The sequence below is a fragment of the Adiantum capillus-veneris genome, chromosome 13, assembly GCF_014529385.1.
Source record: "Adiantum capillus-veneris isolate H3 chromosome 13, ASM1452938v2, whole genome shotgun sequence".
In the NCBI taxonomy this organism is placed as follows: domain Eukaryota; kingdom Viridiplantae; phylum Streptophyta; class Polypodiopsida; order Polypodiales; family Pteridaceae; genus Adiantum; species Adiantum capillus-veneris.
The window spans coordinates 82,887,334-82,907,024 of record NC_140943.1 but is presented as its reverse complement, the minus strand read 5'-3'; the positions used below and the strand labels follow the sequence as shown (position 1 = coordinate 82,907,024).

The 19,691-nt window shown below is 46.3% G+C and overlaps 2 protein-coding genes across 3 annotated transcripts in view; both read left to right on the top strand.

The window, feature by feature from the left end:
- The first annotated feature begins 772 nt into the window (after positions 1 to 772).
- LOC147444350 (uncharacterized) lies at positions 773 to 2,440 on the top strand. Its single transcript, XM_086528099.1, has 3 exons — positions 773 to 980; positions 1,110 to 1,824; positions 2,080 to 2,440. The coding sequence occupies exons 1-3, from the start codon at positions 773 to 775 to the stop codon at positions 2,438 to 2,440; spliced, it is 1,284 nt and encodes a 427-aa protein (XP_086384225.1).
- Positions 2,441 to 2,476: 36 nt separating this feature from the next.
- Positions 2,477 to 19,691, top strand: part of LOC147444349 (uncharacterized) — a 47,486-nt gene continuing 30,271 nt past the window's right edge. Inside the window, exons 1-2 of one of the 2 annotated variants that reach the window (XM_086526990.1) lie at positions 2,477 to 2,673; positions 4,040 to 4,207. In XM_086526990.1, coding sequence (XP_086383116.1) covers positions 2,536 to 2,673; positions 4,040 to 4,207 — 306 coding nt within the window. In that variant the 5' untranslated portion in view covers positions 2,477 to 2,535. The remainder of the gene's footprint in view (positions 2,674 to 4,039; positions 4,208 to 19,691) is intronic. The other variant, XM_086526989.1, reaches the window with a different exon arrangement.

Genomic DNA, 19,691 nt, shown 5'->3' with positions numbered 1-19,691 from the left:
TCAGACTGCGCGGCGGCACAGGGCAAATGTTTCAGCGCAGCCAATTGGTGGACGCCGTGTCAGCTTAGCCGTTCACAGTGGGCGGCGGCAGTGATCGCCTTTGGTTGCCAGCGCACGGAAGGTCCAGCTTCCTTCTCTTCCGACGACGACCCCCCCCCCCCCCCCCCCCCCCCCCCCCCCCCCCCCTTGCCCATGAAGCTTCCACCCTCCACGTAGGAAAGAGGGCCCCTGTCAACGTTCACCAAAAGCTTTTCTTTTCTCAAAATAGTCACTCCCCTCACCCCTTCCCTAAAAAATATAAAAACGTTCAAAAGTGTGCAACTTTCACAAAACAAACACCCCCCCCCCCCCCCCCCCCCCCTTCCACTTCTATAAAATGGCAAATTTTAAAGCCTTTCAAGCTCTGTCACATCAACACAGGGTTCAAGGAGGGATCATGTTCTTTCACATTTGAAGTGCATGCACACAGTAAGCTTCTTCTTTTTATTTGAGGGCCTCTTCAAGCAAGCCTCTTCCTTTTATTTGAGGGCCTCCTCAAGCAAGCTCAAGGCCATGCTCATTTACATTTGAGGGTTTATTTTTTATGCTCTATGATGTACTAACTGTTTTTAAATGGCGTTCTTGTAGGGTTGAAGCGTTAAGAGGGCGACGACGGTGCAAATCAATTCATCAAGGTCGCTATGAGTTCTACGATTCGCACTTTCATGCATTGATTTCAAGTTTGTGTGTATGTCTTTAACATTGTTTTTTTTTTTTTTGCGTTGTAGGTACCATGGATTCCAACCCAAATCAATTTTTTGACTCCCAACGGGAAGACGACGACCCTATTCTCTCTCAACCTCCATTTTCTCAATCCACTTTCTACCCATTTCCCCACCCTTCTTTCCATATGCCACCTCATGGCTACCAAGCCATGATGAATTCTCCCTCCATCTCTCCTAATTCTCCCTTTATGTTTAGACCTCCAAATTATGGATCTTAAATTCCACCACCTCATCCCTCTCCTACTCTAAATGCCCATAATCGACATTCTCCTATGGCTACACATCCTTCTCATCCCTCACCCCCTTTGAGTGTCACTAGTCCTAACTCCAATATGGATGCCGCCCCCGATCATGTGGCGTCCACTCCATCACCCAACCCTACCCCTAATGCCATGCGAGCTTCTCAACCCAAGGCAAGCCGTGCCAAACCGACGAAGAGGAAAGAAGCCACCAATGAAGAGGTTGTGTTACAAAATCAAACCGCAACAAAGAAGCCCAAAGCCTCGAAGAAGAAGAGCACCATCGGCTTGGGAGACGATGACGATGGCGACAACAAGAAAAGCAAGTGGAAAGATTGGTGGGTGGACCAACTCATTCATATCCGGGGGGGCATGAATGAGGAGTTCAATAATCCCGGGAAGCAAGGGATCAATTTATGGGCGAAGGTGGCTACTAAACTAGCCACCACTTACCCTGACTTTGATAAAGATAGTGAAAGTTGTCGCAAAAAGTGGCAAGCAGTATTGCAACAATACCGTCAGGACAAAGCCCATAACTCAATTTCTGGTAATGATAGGAGGCATATATGCAAATGGTTCGACTTAGTGGATGAATACTACCACGCCAGAGCCACTGTTACTCCTGTTAGCCACGCTTCTTCATCCACAATGGAGGATGTTAACCCAACAAATGGTGACACCTTAGAAGAAAACCCCTCTCCAAATCAAGAGAAGACTCAACCCACTCTGTCCTGTACCCGTAAAGTCGCTCCGAAGTACGAGGAGTCCTTGGCCGAGATGGCCGGTACAGGGAAACTTCTCTTGGAGCATCTCAAGGGGGGGTGACAACTAGTTTTTTGACAGCTTCTATGTTTTTTCACTGTTTGGTTGTAATTTGTCAAAGCTTTCATATTTTATTTTTGTGCTTTCGAAGTGTATGAAAATGTCTCCAGCTTTCAAAGTGTCACGCCTCAAGTACTACTGGAATTTCATTCAATCTAGTATAAGGATGCCAGTTGAAAGAGCGTTTGGAATGTTGAAGGCAAGGTTTAGAATTTTGTTAAAAAGATGTGACATGAATCTATGCTATGTGCCAGATCTTGTAGCAGCTTGTCTTGTGCTTCACAACCTTTGTACCATGGAGAATCTTTTGATATGGAGTGGGTGTGGGAGGCAGAAGCAGAATTGGCGGGTCACGTTGGGCGTGCAATACAGGATCGAAGAGCAGGTGCTACTTCCATGATGGAGCTTATGGCAACACGAGATGTCGGAGTAGAGGAGGCTATGGAGCGTGCTCAAGGGAGCGACGAAGGAGGTTCCAATGACCTTGGAGTAGGCTCCGAGAGGCGAAACAGTATTGCAAAGACAATGTACAAAGAGCAGGCACGAAAAAATGTCCAAGAATTTTTTGGAAATGAGGCTTTAGAGGAATTAGATTCATCATCATCTTCAAGTTAGAGCTTTTGTAACATATGTGTTCAATTTAATAAATTTTGAACTCACTACGGGAGCAATTTAAACTTTTAAAGAAACCGGTTGTCTGCACAGCAGCTATGGAAGCCCAGAGCTCTCGTGTTGTAGTGGACGACAACGGCCGCATTCGCCTGCTCAATCCCTCTGAATTTTTTAGAAGCCGTGAAATTGCGCAGGCTTGTGCCTCCTTTCGCACAAAGATCCTTCATTTTCATCAGGTGCATTTTGAGAGAGGCTGTACAATCTGTCCTTGATTGTATTCAAACCGGAGGCATGGTTTAGGCGAGCCTGTTAATCAAGATTGGGATAACTTAGAAGTTTCTGCGTAACACCATTCATTGTTTCCACCTGCCACAACTTTTTAACGCAGAATCATCTATCTGTCAATTGCTATGCTATCAAGTGGTACTCTTCAAATTTGAATCATCTTCTGAATGGTTAATGCCTCTTAGTTATGGTCTCTATGGTCTCTTGGGGACGTTGTGCAAGAGAAAATTGGGGAGGGAATCCGTAACAGCAGTAAGGTATGATACAATCATTGTTTTAGACTGATGGAACATGGATTGTACACTGGAAATAATTCTAAACTGAACAAATACAAAATGAGACATCTCTGGGCTGTATAATAGATAACTTTGGAAAGAAGATCTAAACCCCTAGGCAGTGAAAACACCCTCAGATCTCATAGCAATCGTATATAGTGCTCCTCCGCCTGTGGTGCTAATATGGCATATATATGGCATGTACACTGCTCAGATGGCACTCCACTGTATCTGCTAGTCTCTATTTCTAACTGACGTGAGGAGGTGCATATGTAGCCCATATTACATCTTAGCCCATATGATAGATGCATATCCATAATCTTGGTGGATAGAAAAGTTCTGAGCAGCTTTTTAAAGGAATCTATCTTTTCTTGTCACGGTGTTGTAATGTCTGGAGGCATATGGTCAAAATCTGCCATTTCACTGACTGAAGCACTCTGATTCCAGGTATTTATCAAAGAACATACCTTTTTTGAAGCTTGCAAAAACCTTGTTTCTTTTTTCTTGTTTTGTAGTTCTATATGTGGCTTGTGGGGAGCTTTCTTAACTTGTGACTATATCTTTTAGAGTTGAACTTAAGGCTCATTTGTCCTCGTATAGTTGTGCATCATGTATAGTGACTCACATTTTTTGCTTGAATCTAGTGCCCATGTGGCATGTGAATCTGATATCTTCATACAATGTGTGATGTCATGACATGAGAGCACCAGAATTGGTGACCAGATACATTATCCCTATCTGTAGATATGGATAGTTCACTTGTGAGAGATTCGAGCCTCAAAATTGATAGAAATGTAATAGTGAGTTTTGAGGTGTTGTAGAAGTCTAGCATGTGTTCATTTTTCTGTGTTTAGCACCAAAAATAAAACTTCTGATATGGGCTTGATGATTCTGGAATTGTGTGGGAGGTCTCTTTCAATCAAGGAGATGCCACACATTTGGTTTATGTGCTAATGGCTTAGGAATAGAGAATGTATCTTGAAAATTTCATGTTTCTGCTTTCAATAAGAAAGTCAAATCACATGTGTGTGGTTTTGTGCAGATGTCAAAGCAGATTCTTGATCAAGTTGGTGAGGAAGCTCAGAAGGTGGAAAGTGCAAAGCAAGAAGCCATTGATTTGCGACATTCAGTAGCGCTGGAGATTGCATCCCGACCACAAAGACTGAAAGATCAGAGGGAAGAGATCACTTGCCTTCAGGAAGAGCTAGATGTTAGTATCTTTATGACTCTTGTATGTTACTGTGGAATGCATGCTTGCTATCCCTCATGAAATGTTTTTGTGTGACTTGCTTGTCTGAGATTTACCAGCCAAATGCTTTGGCCTTTTTATAATTGCAATCTGTTACTCCAGACTACTTCCTTCCATGAAGGAGCAAACACGTTCTTGTTTAAATCTCTGTGTATTTAGTAGGAAATCTTATGAAAAATTGATCGACTTGAATTTAATTATAGAGAGGCCTCTTAAACAAAGCTTTAGCTTACATACACTTTTTGTTTGCATAACTTCATCTCAAGTGAATGCCCAATCCTAGTTAATATTTTGTCTTTTAGGTATTTATTTTACTTATTTGGCATGATTCTAGGTAGGGCAATTTTTATTGGGTAGTATATAAGCGCACCCAGGCCCCCATTGTAAAATTATCAATTCATTGCCGTTGTTGGTTGGTTCAGCAGCTCTATCTTTCTTTCTCTCGTGCATTCTCTCCCTAGCTCTATGCTTCCGCATCATCGACTTGACATGGTATCAGAGCCCAAGGCTTAGTGATTGTCAAGGAGAGTGTGACGAGGAGGAGAAGAAGGTGTGCAATGTTCTTTCATGCTTTATAAAATGCTAGGCGTTTTAACCCTCGACACCTTAGCGTTTTTTGGAGCGTTTTAAAACACTGGCGAGAAGGGCTTTGGTGACTTGAATTTGTCGCCACTGGGGTGCAGCGTTTTGAAATGCCATTGGCAGACTTGAGGATTGGCGGCTTTGCAGGTAGGAGTGTTATGAAACGCAGCTAGCGCGTCTGGTGAAAAGCTCCGCACTTGCGTTCTGAAACGTTGCAAGGGAGAATTTGGCAGGAAGCCCTACATAGTGTTTTGAAACGCCACAAGCAAGAGTACGCTTGGAGAGTATTTTGAAGCATGATTTCGTGAGCGTTTTGAAATGCCGGCTACGAAGGCCTTCAAGCAATTGCCCAAGTCGGATCTCTGCTTTGTAAAGGTTGGATGATGTTTCTTTTGAGGTTGATGAACCCTATTCTCCTACTCGTGGCCCTCAGGCTCCGGAGGAGAATGCACCTGTTCGAGATGCTGCAGATGATAGTGGTTCTCACCATAGTGCAGAGGTAGAGCCAAAGGTACGTGTAGCTCCCCGCATGGCAAGTCAGTTAAGTTACCAAAGTGGCTATTGGAGACTTTGCAAGATGCAGCTGCTTCAGATTTTCCACCAGAGCGATCATTGGTGTGATGCCGGTACAACGTGACGTTCTCAGTGACTTTGGATGCTGAGACATATGGGACTTTGTTACAAGTGAACTATACTTCAATGTCTAGTGATCAAGAGCAAAGAATTCTAAAAGTTGAGGAGGCACTTTCACGACCAAAGTGGAAGTTGGCTATGCGTAAAGAGCTTGATTCTATCAAGAGAAACACTTGGGAGTTGGTTCCGCGGCTTGCGAAGCAGGTGATTGTTGTCAAATGGGTCTACAAGACCAAGTACAAATCTGATGGTTCTTTGGATGAGCACACGGCACACCTCATTGCCAAGGGCTTCTTTGAGAGACATGGTGTGGACTATGACGAGACCTTTGCACCGATTGTGAGGATGGCGACCATTCGGATAGTTTTTGCCCTTGCTGCCTTTTTTCGAGTGGCCCATTTTTCAAATGATGTCGTTTTGGCTTTTCTCAATGGCGACTTAGAGGAGGAGGTGTATGTGGAGCAACCTTCAGTCTTCTTGGATCCAGATTTCAGCGACATGGATTGTAGGTTGTGAAAGGCTTTCTATGGCCTGAAGCAAGCCTTTCGAGCGCGATACCAGAAGATAGACTCTTTCTTCCTACGTCACTCCTTTGTTGTTTTTTTGCAGACCTACTGAGGAAGGATTGGTAGCTCTTGTTATCCTCTATGTGGACAATCTTGTGATATGTAGCCATGTTGAGCACATCCGCAGTACTATGGAGACCTTGGCTAAGGAGTTTGAGATGACATATCTCGGCTTGCTTCCGGGGATATGGCAGATAGAGAGGGGCATCTTTCTCTGTTAGTAGCACTATGTCCAAGAGTTGGAAACATTTGGTATGACTGAGTGCAAACCTATCTCATCTCCTATGGATCCCAACTAGAGGTTGTCACAGTATGACCCTTCAAATGTAGCAGAGGCTACAAAGTATCGGAAGCTGGTCGGTTCTCTTATTTGCGTTCTCAACACCCGGTTTGATGTCAGTTTTCTGGTGGGACTTCTCAGCTCTTTCATGCAAAGACCCGCCAAGTCACAAATAGAGTAGGCTCTTTGGATTGTGCGGTATTTAAAGGCGACCCAGTCATTAGGTATTTTTTATGTGGCTGGAGGTAGGAACTCCAAGATCATTTTTCGAGGATGGAGTGATTCGGATTGGGGTGGAGATCTAGATGGAGGACGGTTGACTTGTCAGAATAGGCAACGGAAGATGCAATAAAGACAAGAATTGGCCTCCGATCCAGTGGACACCTTGACTCTGATTTGGCTGGACTCCGATAAGATCCTCTTACACAAGAGAACACTTGCAATGCCACGTACATGAATTGTCACGTGCGCGCTTCACTTGCACTACGTGGACATGCTTCTGCTACAGTGACCAGTCTAGCATGAATCATTAGCTTAGGACCTAGCCTAGCACCTTTGTGAGCCTCTGGCAGGATGTGCATGTCCAAGATGGTCATAGTTGCATACCCTCTCTTGGACAGAATAGCATTTCAGCATGTAGGTGTTTTGCCGCATGTGAACCACCTCTTAGCGTGGTATTTTTTAATAAGTCATTTTCAGCTTATTATTTGCTTGGTCGTGAGGGTTGATTTGGGACTGCTCGACCCAGCCTTATGCACCTATATATGCATGCCTTTGGGCGCTAGGAGAGGTAGAAGAGGGAGAAGAAGAAGAAGCTCTACGTTTGCAGAGCTAGAACAACCAGCGTTTTCAGCCTCCTCTCCATCAGTGTTTTCAGCCAGAACAGCCAGCAGATTTCAGCTCGTCGTCGTCCTCGGTGATAAATTTCAGTCCTAGCCTCGTCATGGTTGCAGATCCTAGCCATTGACATCGCTAGCAGTTTCGGAGTTCAGCCACAGCCTTGTCGTCAACATCGTCAAGTCGTCATCGTTGTTGTCATCATCATCGTCGTCGACATAGTACCCCAACACCTAGTACCCTTGTGTTTGGCTTGGCTCCTGCCTAGTTGAGCATAAGGACTCACAGAACCCATCAATACCATCAGTACCTCGTTGTCGTCATCGTCGTCGTCGTCGTCGTCGTCGACATAGAACCCATCAGTACCTCGTCGTTGTCGGCATCATCGTCTACATAGAACCCATCAATACCTTATCGTCATCGTCATCGTCATCGACATCGTCGTTGACACAGAACCCCTCAGTACCCGCAATACCCCTTAGTACCCATCAATAACCTCAGTACTCTAGTACCCGCAGTACCCTTTAGTACCTCAGTAGTACCCAACATTAGTAGCATCAATACCCATTAGCATCAGCATCTCAACATTTAGTGATTCTATCAGCATTGTGCAAGACTAAAGAAAGTACTTGCCCTGGCAACAGAGCAAGGGGGCCCTTGAGGGTTTGGGACCCGACATCCCGTGTCGTCTCTCTCTCTCTCTCTCTCTCTCTCTCTCTCTCTCTCTCTCTCTCTCTCTCTCTCTCTCTTTCAGTTCCTCTCAAGTGAAGTAAAGTAACCCTTGTGTTTGTGCATCGTGTTAATTATAGAGCGTGATTTACCCTTTGTAACTTTTAGTCTTAAAAATGCACATTTGTAAGGCCCCCATTATGAGAAGAAGCCATGGTGCTTAAGAAAAATCACTCGACTGTAAACCAAAAATTCACGCCCAGACGCGAGCTTTGCTCGAGACCGGGTTTGCCAAAATATTCCCTTTTCGCCGGAATATTACGGATGGCGGCCGGAAAGTGGTCGGAAAATAGCCGGTCAATTGGCTGGTGGCCTGTGGCCGATTTCTAGGCGAACTTGTCTTTTCAAGGACGGCCACACATGGGCGCGTGAGAGTCCAACTTGGACTTGTCTACACAAGGGCGGCTACACACGACTCCCTCTCATGAGAGAGGGAAGCCCTTTTGGCCTACAAAAGGAGGCCTGTGATGTGAGGTGGTGAGAGTGAAGCAAGGTGGGAGCTCCATTAAGGGTATAATCCTTTTGTAACCTACTTCTAGTTTGAAGACTGAAGTACTAAAGCCATTGAGTGGCTGCTTTCTCCTGCACGTAGCCCACATTGGGTGAACCATATATATCATGTGCGCTCCCTCTCTCTCTCTCTCTCTCTCTTTCTACTCTATAATCTCTCGTGTGTGAAAATTATCTCTCCATTAAGTAAACTACTCTAACATCTACTTAGCTACGCCCTATTTCCTAACAGGATGCTATTTCCTAACAGAGAGTACTAGATGCGAGCTAAATCCTAAAATGTAAGGTGCAGCGGAAGTGAATGTTGATATTGCTCAAGATGAGTGCTTCGAACTGTGCCCAAGGGTTCCTTTTACTTACGGAAGGGAGACTCGAGAGCCTTCCGTCCTTAGAGAGAGACTGTAAGGTGCAACGGAAGTGAATGTTGAACTTTGATCAAGATGAGTGCTTCGAATTGTGCTCAAGAGTTCCTTTTACTTATGGAAGGGAGAGCCTTCCCACCTTAAGTGAGAGAGTGCAAATGATCACAAACAAAGTGAATGACACTGTAAATGAAGGTGTTGAGACTGAGAGAGAGAGAGAAGAGAATAAGACACTAGAATGTTGTTAAACCCTCCTCCAAGGGCCCCTCTCTTGATGGCGAGAGAAGTCTATGCTATTGATTGCACAAATCTGGTACAAAGGTGCTGATGCAAGTTTCTGGTCTATGATGCAATGATGATCTAAGTCGGAGACGACGGCGACAATGAGGGTGACGGCGATGCTGATGATGGCTGGTTGAAAACGCTGTCTTCAATGGTTGAATTTGCTGATATGTCTGGCTTGAAAAAAGTTGCTGTTCTGGCTGAATATCATTGCTGAAAAACGCTGGTACAGCAGGTCTGAAAACGCTACTGCAAGAGGCTGATTTTGTTTGCTGAAAACGCTGGTACAACTGAGGTACAAATGCTGGTGCAGACCCGCTGAAAACGTTGGCGCTAAAAGCTGATGGTACTTGTTGAAAAACACCAGGCCTTGTGTCACGAGGACGTGGCAGCTGTTAACTATGTCACGAGGACGTGGCAACTGCTAACCTTAGTTGTTGGTTTCTTTCCAATGATTTTTGTTTTATTTTTGAGACCCTCTTTTTGAAGTTGCAAATGGTCGGACATTGTATGGCCAATGTGAACGGTAGTTTCACCCGCAGACGGGAAGCTGGTCGGCACTGGAATTCGTATAGTAAGAGGATGTCTAGGCTCAGTTTAAGATCATGTAGGTCCCCCCGTCGCACTTAGCAAGTTGGTGGATACTAGGAAGTGAACTCAATAAAGGCACAAAGCCAAGGTGGGATCACCAAAGGAAAGTATTCGACAGTTGGGCCACATTGCATTTTTGGATGCGGTCCCAATGGGGATAGATGGTCAGAAGACCAATGGGAGCCCAAGGGAAGCATCTCCTAAAAATTAGGGAATTGCTATTTTGGGCCATGAAATGTGTTCGCGTCATTACCTCCGGTATGACAAGGGGAACATTTTACAACTCTGCCGCAAAGTCAACTGGGCAACCAATCGGGAGATTTTTAGGCGGCAACCTCGAAACAGAAAAATGCTTGTAGTCGCGCCAAGTGGCACAAAATGGTGCACTTTCCACTTGCAGAAAAATGGGCGCTGATTTTTATAGCTGGGAGGCTTCACTTTACAAACTGTCACAGGTTAAGAGCTATGGAGTGCTTCCTTTTCACTCTATGTACAATGTGGTGCTAGGAGTGATGACCTGCACATTACACTGGTCTCTCTCCCCTACATGCAGTTATGTGATGCCCCACAAGAAGGCTCTTCATTTGTCTGATGTACAGCTGTGTGGTTTCATGCTTTTGTGCTGAGGCAAGAGCCTCTTTGAGTAGGAACAAGGGTAGCTAATTGCTACTCCAAAGCAGGCACCGGTGAGGGTCATAACCTCACCGTACAGGTGCGAATTCAACGCTGGTTATGCGCTGTATTTTGACTGTTTTTCAGCCATACGGACGCCAAAACCCTTGGGTATAGTGCCCCACTGCTAGAGGGCTGTTCGGGGACTGTTTAGGGCTGAAAACAGGGCAAAAACCAGTAAATACAGCTAGCTGAATTTACTGTTTTTGGGCAGAAATCAGAGGGTTTATGCCAGTGGAAGGGAGTTCCAACAGTGGAATTGGTTTTGCGCAAGTTTTGGGGCTGTTATGATGCCGAAATTCGGCCAAAACAGGTGGTATCTAGTGGGATACAGGTAAAGAATTCCTAGGACTCTACTTTGTAATTTACCCTGTCAAAGTATAAAGAAATACCGAAAGGGGCGCCAATTTTGGGGCCTACAGGTTGTCGGCGTATGCTCGGAGCATTCTAGCTTCCGAGCCGTGTGTGTGCATAAGTGTTAATTCCCATCGTAGGTTTCCTTTGCACGTTCTCTCTGTGTGTGTCTAAAGTAAAGAATATCGGGTGAAAGCCAATGCCTACCGCCCTACGGGCCGGTTTCAAGGTTCCATTGCCGGGACATCAATCACTTTTTCCTTAAAGAGTGAGCCTCGGTTGTTTTGGGTAAAGACACAGAGTACAGGAACGCGGGATTACACTATGGCCGACAAAGGGAAGGGCATTATGGAAGAGGGTTCCTCTTAAAAGGACAGATAGGAAATCCCTATGGTGTTCGAGATTGGCGAGAGCTCACGACCACGTTAGTCTGTACCTCCTGTTGATGTGAATGTCCCTCCAGTAGTACAGGGCTTTTTGACTGGGCAACTTGAGGATGATGGCTCAGGACTCAGTTAGTTGCCGCGGTGAATGTGTTTTCGCAGCTGGTGCCGAACCCAAGGTTTATGGAGTTCTTGCAAGCGCCACCAGTGCAACAACAAAATATGCAACATACACCGCGAACAGAGCTTGTTGAGGCTCAAGCCCAAGTACTTCATGCGTCTCAACAGGATAGGGAACACTCGCATGTTGTGGAGTCAGGGGCTCCAAAATAGGTTCCTCCCGTCCTTGAACAGGTGGTTAGGACGCCTATTCCATAGGTTATGCCAGTTCAGCCTGCCACCTTTCAGAGCCCGAATGCTGTCTTGAATGGACAGGGATTTGGTTACCAGGCAATGCACCCAGTTTTTCCACCACCCACGGTACATCTTGGGTATTTCGGGGGTGAATCTGTGTTCCAGAGCATGGCTGGTTATGGGCCTGGAAGTCAGCCGTACATGCCAGGAACAATGTTTTGGGGTATGCAAGGCATGATGCCAAACCCCATGTATGGTAGTATCGGCATGCAACAAGGTTTTCAGTGAAACCAGGGCCAGTTTGGGGTGCCGCAAGGTCATTTTGGCATGGTTGGTTTTTCTGGACAACAGCCAGATATGGCACCTCTGACCCAAAATGTTAATGGCTAAGATGTGCCGATGATGCCTACTACATGCCCATGTTGTAGACTATTCCTTATGACAATTTGGGGGCACTGGAAAAGCCGAAAGCTTACAAAGAAGGTGGTGAAGTTGTAAAGTTTAGCACTCTCAGCGGCTTGGAGGATAAAGCAAAGGCTCTCACTTTCCTCCAGCAGTTTGATACAGCTTATGCAAAAGGGAATTTTACAGAGGCCTCTAAGGTCATGAAAGCTGCCACTTTCTTGAAGGACAATGCGCTTACATGGTGGACGACATTGTTAATGCAAGGACAGGCACCCACCACATGGGTCTACTTCAAGCAAATGTTTGCAGCTGCTTGGCTATCATATGAATTTGAAGCCGACGTCATGACAGATTGGCACCAACTTACTTCGGCAGCCGGCTACATGCAAGAGCTTGCTGGAGTAGAATCGGAGGTTTAGGTTACCTTTGCACGCTCTCTCTGTGTTTGTGTCTAAAGTAAAGAATTTCAGGTGAAAGCCAAAGCCTATTGTCCCACGGGCCGGTTTCAAGGTTCCGTTGCCAGGACATCAATCACTTTTTCCTCAAGAAGTGAGCCTTGATTGTTTTGGGTAAAGACACAGAGTGTAGGAACGCAAGATTACACTATGGCCGACAAAGGGAAGGGCATTATGGAAGAGGGTTCCTCTTCGAAGGACAGACAGGAAATTCCTATGGTGTTCGAGATTGGCAAGAGCTCACGGTCACGTCTGTCTGTACCTCCTGTTAATGTGAATGTCCTTCCAGTAGAGGGCTTTATGACTGGGCAACTTGACGATGACGCGTTCAGGACTCAGTTGCTGCGGTGAATGTCTTTTCCCAACTGGTGCAGAACCCAAGGTTTATGGAGTTCTTGCAAGCGCCACTAGTGCCACAGTAGAATAGGCAACTTACACCGCGAACAGAGCTTGTTGAGGCTCAAGCCCAAGTACTTCATGCGTCTCAGCAGGATAGGGAACACTCGCATGTTGCGGAGTAAGGGGCTCCAAAACAAGTTCCTCCCGTCCTTGAACAGGTGGTTGGAACGCCTCTCCACAGGTTATGCCAGTTCAGCCTGCCACCTTTCAAAGCCCGCATGTTGTCTTGAATGGACAGGGAAATGGTTACCAGGCACCACCCACGGTACATCCTAGGTATTTCGGGGATGGATCTATGCTCCAGAATATGGCTGGTTATACGCCTGGAAGTCAGCCGTACATGCCAAGAACAGTGTTTTGGGGTATGCAAGGCATGATGCCAAACCCCATGTATGATAGCGTCGGCATGCAACAGGGTTTTCAGAGCAACTAGGGTCAGTTTGGGGTGCCACAAGCTCATTTTGGCATGGCTGGTTTTTCTGGACAGCAGCCAGATATGGCATCCCTTGTAAGGATTTTAGGTACTAATCCTTAATTAAGTACTTAAACTCATGATTAAAACTTGAGAAACTTGAACTGAACTCAGAAACAAGACTTAGAAGACTCTGTGTTGATTGATTCAGTTGGATCTGGTTCGTTTGGTTCGTCCACTGAAGCTTCGGAAGAAGGTGTTGAAGATGCTGCATTAGTAGTCCGAGAAGTAGCACGACGACTTCGAGAAGTGTTTTGCGTGTGCATCTCATCCAAGCGAGTGTGAAGTGATGCGAGACTTATGGAAGGTGTCACCATCTGCTCCTTGATAAATAAGAGTAAGGGCATCGTCAGATTGACCACTTCCTCCCGAGAATTCGGCATGGTTATGCCTCAAAGGAACTTGAACAGGTGCAAGTTTTGGGTCGGGAACAGGTTTTGAGACAGGTGCTCTGTGAGCAGAAAATGCCTCTAGAATAAGTTCACGCTCTGGAGTCGGGAAATTGGGAATAATTATCACTTCCGGCTCTGAGTAGAGAAATTCACCCGCAAAATTTCATCGAGGAATTTCGTGTACTGGTTCGCGTCGGCCATGTGTGCGAAATGTCTTGCGTAGAGAAGGTGCACACAGAGCAGAGCAAGGGAGAGGCAGCGTAAGGTTTTTTTTTTTAATGTAAGCTCATGGGAGTTTTTTTTTAAAAGTATAAGTGTATCCACACTCCTTAAAAAAATTGGGGCAGGCCAATCCACTTTGGCCGGCCACTTGGCATTGAAATTTGGGCTATGTTTTTAATGGTGTAATGTTGCTAAGTCTCTTACGTAAACAAAAGCTGCCAGCGTGGATGTTTTCAGCCAGCGAAGAGGTACAGATTTCAGGCCAGCGTTTCAGAATATCAGCAGCCAGCGTTTAGAATTTGCAGAACTCTCAGCCAGCGTTTCAGTGCTCTGTGAAAGGACTCGCCAAGTAGGCCATTTTTTAATGTAAAAGTTTGCAGGAGGTTGTGGGTCCTGAGAAGGGTGTTCACATTAACCCATTAATGGGTTGCTGATCAGCCAACGTCGAAAGTTAAGGGCCTTTTGATTTAACGCTGCTGGGTATTGTACTTTGCGTGAAAACAAACACTACGAAGCGTCACAAGCAGCCAGCGCAAGGCTGATGGCAGCGTAAAAAGGCAGCGCTTGGTGAGGAGGCATCGCAAAGAGGGGCATCGCGAAGGGGTGTCGAGCCAGCGAGGAGACACTGCTTGCCGGGAGTGTGCCCGTTCACATGAAAGGGTGCGAGCACACGGGTGCCAAGAGTTGTAACTTGACGAAGGGGTGCGGGTTGTTCGGGTACGTTGCACACACACACATAGTTCTTAGTTCTTCCGTCTGTTATCTTATTGAACTGAAGTAAGAAAATCAAGTTACCTCATGTTCGCATATGTGTGCGCATGTACCACCTTTCTTCTGCTTCCATGCAACTCCGGGAAAAGGGGGGGGGGGAGAGGGTAGCGGCGAGGGTGAGAGGTTCACAACCTTCGGGTCCCGGGAAAAATTTGCTCTAATACCACTATAAGGATTCTAGGTACTAATCCTTAATTAAGTACTTAAACTCATGATTAAGACTTAAGAAACTAGAACTGAACTCAGAAACAAGACTTAAAAGACGCTGTGTTGATTGATTGAACGTGTGATACAAGGGCTCCTTATATAGGAGACGAAGAGACATAAATGAAAAGACACGTCTGATGGTGAAGAGACGCGACTTTAGACGTAAAGACACATCCTTTCGGCGAAGAGCTGCAACCATTGGGCAAAGAGTCGCAACCGTAGAGCGAAGGGGTGTGACCAGTCGTCGAAGGAGTGTGGCTTTTGGCGAAGAGGCACGTCTCTTGGGCGCAGGGGTGTGACCATCCAAGCGCAGGGGTCCTCCTTGGCATGGCACTTCGCATATCTGCAACTAGGAGTAGATGTAATGCTGTTAACATAGTCACAATCGTGACATCCTTGACGCAAAATGTTAATGGCCAAGATGTGCCAATGATGCCTACTACAGTGCCCATGTTGCAGACTATTCCTTATGACAATTTGGGGACACTGGAAAAGCTGAAAGCTTACAAAGAAGGTGGTGCAGCTGTAAAGTTCAACACTTCAATGGCTTCGAGGATAAAGCGGCTTCGAGGATAAAGCAAAGGCTCTTTCTTTCCTCCAGCAATTTGATACAACTTATGCAGGAGGGAATTTTACAGAGGCCTCTAAGGTCAGGAAAGTTGCCACTTTCTTGAAAGACAATGCCCTTACCTGGTGGACGACATTGTTAATGCAAGGACAGGCACTCGCCACTTGGGTCTACTTCAAACAAATGTTTGCATCTGCTTGGCTGTCAAATGAATTTGAAGCCGACTTCATGACAGATTGGCGCCAACTTACTTTGGCTACATGCAAGAGCTTGTTGGAGTACAATCGGAGGTTTTGTAAAGCATTACTCTCAGTGACCTCCTACAGATTTGTGCCATTGACAGAGCAGATAGAGAAGAATTGTTGCGGGCTACTTAAAGGGCTTCGGGACTACTGTACCAAGAACAGAGTGGCTACCCTCACCTAGCTCATGGAAGTTGCTAATACTGGTCTTGCCTTGTTGAAAGGAGAGGACAATGGGTTTCCGAGCAACGAGAAAGGAGGGCAGCAAAAGAAAAATTCAGCGAAGAAGCCCTTTATCAAAACGGCTCCTGAAGCGTCACAGGGGTCAGGAAAGACCACCAAAGACAAGGATTTGGTTGGGACTTCTGGAGCACAGACAAAGAAACAGAAAAGAAAGCCTTTTGTGCGTAACTCACTCGAGGAAAAGAAGGTCTTAATGGCTGAAAACAAATGCTTTGTATGCGAGCAGCTTGGTCACTTTGCTACCAACTGTCCACAAAGGAAAAGACCAGCTGACTCAGATGATAAAGAGGACCAGAAAGGCAAGAAGCCTAAACCCACGGCAGGTTTGGTGCCAGATATGGTGGGTGACAGGCCCAATACTCATGCCAACCAGTTATGCAGAGCATGGGGTAAAGTTAGAGATCAGACGGCACTCATCTTCTTTGATCCAAGCGCCAAAGCAAACTTTATCTCACCACAGTTAGCTATGAAGCTGGGCATCAGAGCTGAAGAGATGGGGTACACAACAGAGGCAGGGTTGGCATGTCCTAGCCACTCAGAGTGTGTTGCTCCCATTATTGGAAAGCTGCGTCTGTATATTCAGTCATATGTAGACACAGAAGAATTTTATATCATGCCATTGGAAGGGTGCGATGCGCTACTTGGAATTCCGTGGATGTTCAGAGTACATGGCGTGCTGGATGCCTTTGGAAAGACGATCACCCTTCAACATAGGGACAACTCATGTTTTGGATGTAAAGCTCAAAGGGAAGTCTGTCTCTATTGTGTTTGCTTCGGCTATCACTTCTGTAATAAAGAATCATCTTTCTGTGTACTTGATTTTTGCATGTGATGTCTGAGATAATTGTCAGTCAAATTTATCTGTGTTAGATAAAGAAAGGTCAACATTTTTGCGAGAGTTTAGTGACTGTTTCTCTGATTCATTACCGTCGCAATTGCCGCCAGAGAGACCTGAGGATCATCGGATAGATTTGGTGCCAGGGTATAGCCCACCAAATAGACCTCCCTACAGGGTTAGCGCGGCGCAACAGAAAGAGATTATGGGCCAGGTTGAGGAGTTATTAGAGAAGGGGCTGATTCAGCCTAGTTCTTCACCCTTTTGCTCCCCAGTACTCCTAGTGTAGAAAAAGGATGTCTCATGGCGCACGTGTATTGATTACTGTGCGTGAATAAGAATACCATCAAGAATAGGTTTCCTATTCCTAGAATTGATGCTATTCTCGATCGTTTAGAGGGTGCTACAATTTTCAGCAAGATAGACCTTAAGAGTGGGTACCATCAGATTCGTATAAGGCCAGAGGATGTGCACAAGATTGCGTTCACAAAGACACTTGGTCTTTATGAGTTTCTAGTGATGCCGTTTGGGCTAACAAATGCTCTTGCCACGTTCAACAGAATGATGGACTGGATTTTCCGCTCGCATCCATAGTTTGTTGGGACGTTCTTCGATGACATGATAGTCTATTCGAAGAATGAAGAGGAGCATAGGCGTCACTTGACCATTGTGTTCGAAGAGCTGCGCAGTCACAAGTTACTTGTCAATCCTAAGAAAAGTGAATTCTTCCTAGAAGAGATCTACTTTCTTGGCCACATAGTCTCAAAGGATGGTGTCAGAATGGATCCTGCAAAAGTCGAAGCTATGAAGACATGGCCAGACTTGAAGATTGTGCACAATGTCAAAAGCTTTTTGGGATTGTGTTCCTACTATAGAAGGTTTATCAGGAATTTTGTAGAGATAGCATCACCTCTTCACGCTTTGCAAAAGAAAGAGGTCACTTTCAGATGGACCCAAAAAGAGATTTCAGCTTTTAGTCTCTGAAAGGAAAAGTTGACTTGAGATCCAGTAATTGTTTTGTCAGATCTCAGGAAGTCATTTGTGGTCCAGTGTGACGCGTATGGCAGTAGCATCGGAGCAGTGCTAATGCAAGATGGACGGGTAGTAGCTTATGAAAGCCGAATTTTGCAAGGACGAGAGGGGACTATGCAAGTCTATGAGAAAGAGCTCTTGGCCGTGATTCATGCGCTTTCTAGCTGGAAGCACTACCTCTTAGGTGCAAATTTTGTTGTCCAGACAGACCATCAGGCCTTGCGATACTTCTTGACACATCAAAGCTATCTGAAAAGCATATGCGATGGGCAAACATTCTTTCTATGTTCCACTTCCAGATTATGCATGTGGAAGGCAAGAAGAATGTTGTGGCTGATGCGTTATCAAGGAAGCCACAAATTTCAGCTGTGTCAATTTCTAATCATCATGAGCTGGATGACATGAAGGAACAGTATGCTACTGATGAAGATTTTGCAAGGATCTTTGAACAATTACAAGAGGGGCAACATCATGGGCACTACCTCCTCAGAGATGGTTTTATGATGATGCATAGCAGACTTTGTGTCACCAAGCCATTGCGACATAAGGTCATGGAAGAGAGTCATGTCCCACCGTATGCAGGGCATCGTGGTATTGATGTGACAGTTAAAGCGGTAGAGATATTCCTCTATTGGCCTACCTTGAGGAGAGATGTGGATGCCTTTGTGTAAGCATGCGTGATTTGCCAAAAGGTCAAGTTTTTTTTTTTTTTTTTCCGAGAAAAAGATCCTTCTATTAGTAAATGAAAACTGCCCATAGGGCTACATCCACCTTTGCAAGAGAGGGCTACAACAAGCATGATGGGGAGACTCTCCCAATGAAAAAACAGCATATATACAATGAGGCTAAATCAAGAGATGGGAGGAGGGAAGAGCCACACAGGTGGACAATAGTGCCATTTGAGCACCCCTTGGACTATGGTGTAGAAAGGCCCTGGGCGCCAGAGTCGAAGGAAAGCCTCGCAGCGCTCCCGCATGTTGGAGCTACCGTGTAGTCCCTCAAGCTGTCCTCTGAGAGTATAGATCAGCTCTGCCAAAAGTCACGAACAGTCTCTGCTGGTGGCACAGGGCGAGCCTCAAAGATGCGGAAACAGCGGGTCCACCAGATGAACCAAAGTGTCAGGCCACTGATGAGCTCCCAACACTCCTCTCTCTCATTGCACCACTCTTGTGGAGTAAGCTCTGTAGCAGGCTGGAGTGTAGGGAGAGAGAGGAGTGTTGGGAGCTGCAAGTATATGACGTCCAAGCCGAACAGTGTACTGAAAGAAGGGGACTCTTGGGCGGTCTGCAGAAGAGAAGGGGTCCCTCCATAGCCACTCACCAGGATCCCACTGTACTCGTGCCAGTGGACAACACTCCCAAGCCCATAGCCTCCAGTGTCCAGTCTCAAGAGCTGTTGGGTCAGGGTCTATGACGCAAGTCCTCCCACAGATGCCCACAACTCGGATCCTGTGGAAACAACACTCTGCTACCCGCGGGGCCTCTACTGCAACTCGCTGTAATCGTCCCCCACCCTGAAGCTCGAAGAATAGGGTTGGGACAGTCTCTGAGTAGGCCTTGATTGAAATGAGAACCTCTAGTCGTGTGAAGGCTCCCATCCACCGGGGTGCTACTGGCTCGAGAGGCGTGAGCCACTCAGTTGGAACTGACTCTGAGATGTCCTGACACATGCTCTGCACCCCTCTCATGCCCTGTAGCTAGAAACCCTGCACGTCCTCTGACAAACCTGTGAACTCTAGCCAGTCACCTAGAGAGCGCGTTGGACCTGCTGCCATGGGACCCCAAGAAACATGAGGCCGACTCCCAACCAAGTGGCCTCTCTGAGTGCTAACCATGGGGTTCCAGACGAGGGGCTGCCGTAGGCGCTCCTCCGTGCACGTCGGCTGTCTCTGCTCTAGGCCACGCCGTAAGAGCTCCCAAGATCAAAGCAAACTCACAGCGAAGCGGTCCTCCAGTCTCCTGCTCAAACCAACTTGGCGCAACTCTGTAAAGATCCATCTGGTCGAAGGTTGCCAAGGGCCTCCTGGCTGAGGCACCCTGGCATGAAGCCTCTGCAGCAAGAACTCCT

Bases quoted from the DNA above. Each gene is read 5' to 3' on its own strand.
- LOC147444350 (XM_086528099.1), top strand. From the start codon at position 773: ATGGATTCCAACCCAAATCAATTTTTTGACTCCCAACGGGAAGACGAC. The intron at 981-1,109 runs AAATTCCACCAC...TGGATGCCGCCC, and splicing joins ACCTCCAAATTATGGATCTT to CCGATCATGTGGCGTCCACT. The intron at 1,825-2,079 runs GTGACAACTAGT...GCTATGTGCCAG, and splicing joins TTGGAGCATCTCAAGGGGGG to ATCTTGTAGCAGCTTGTCTT.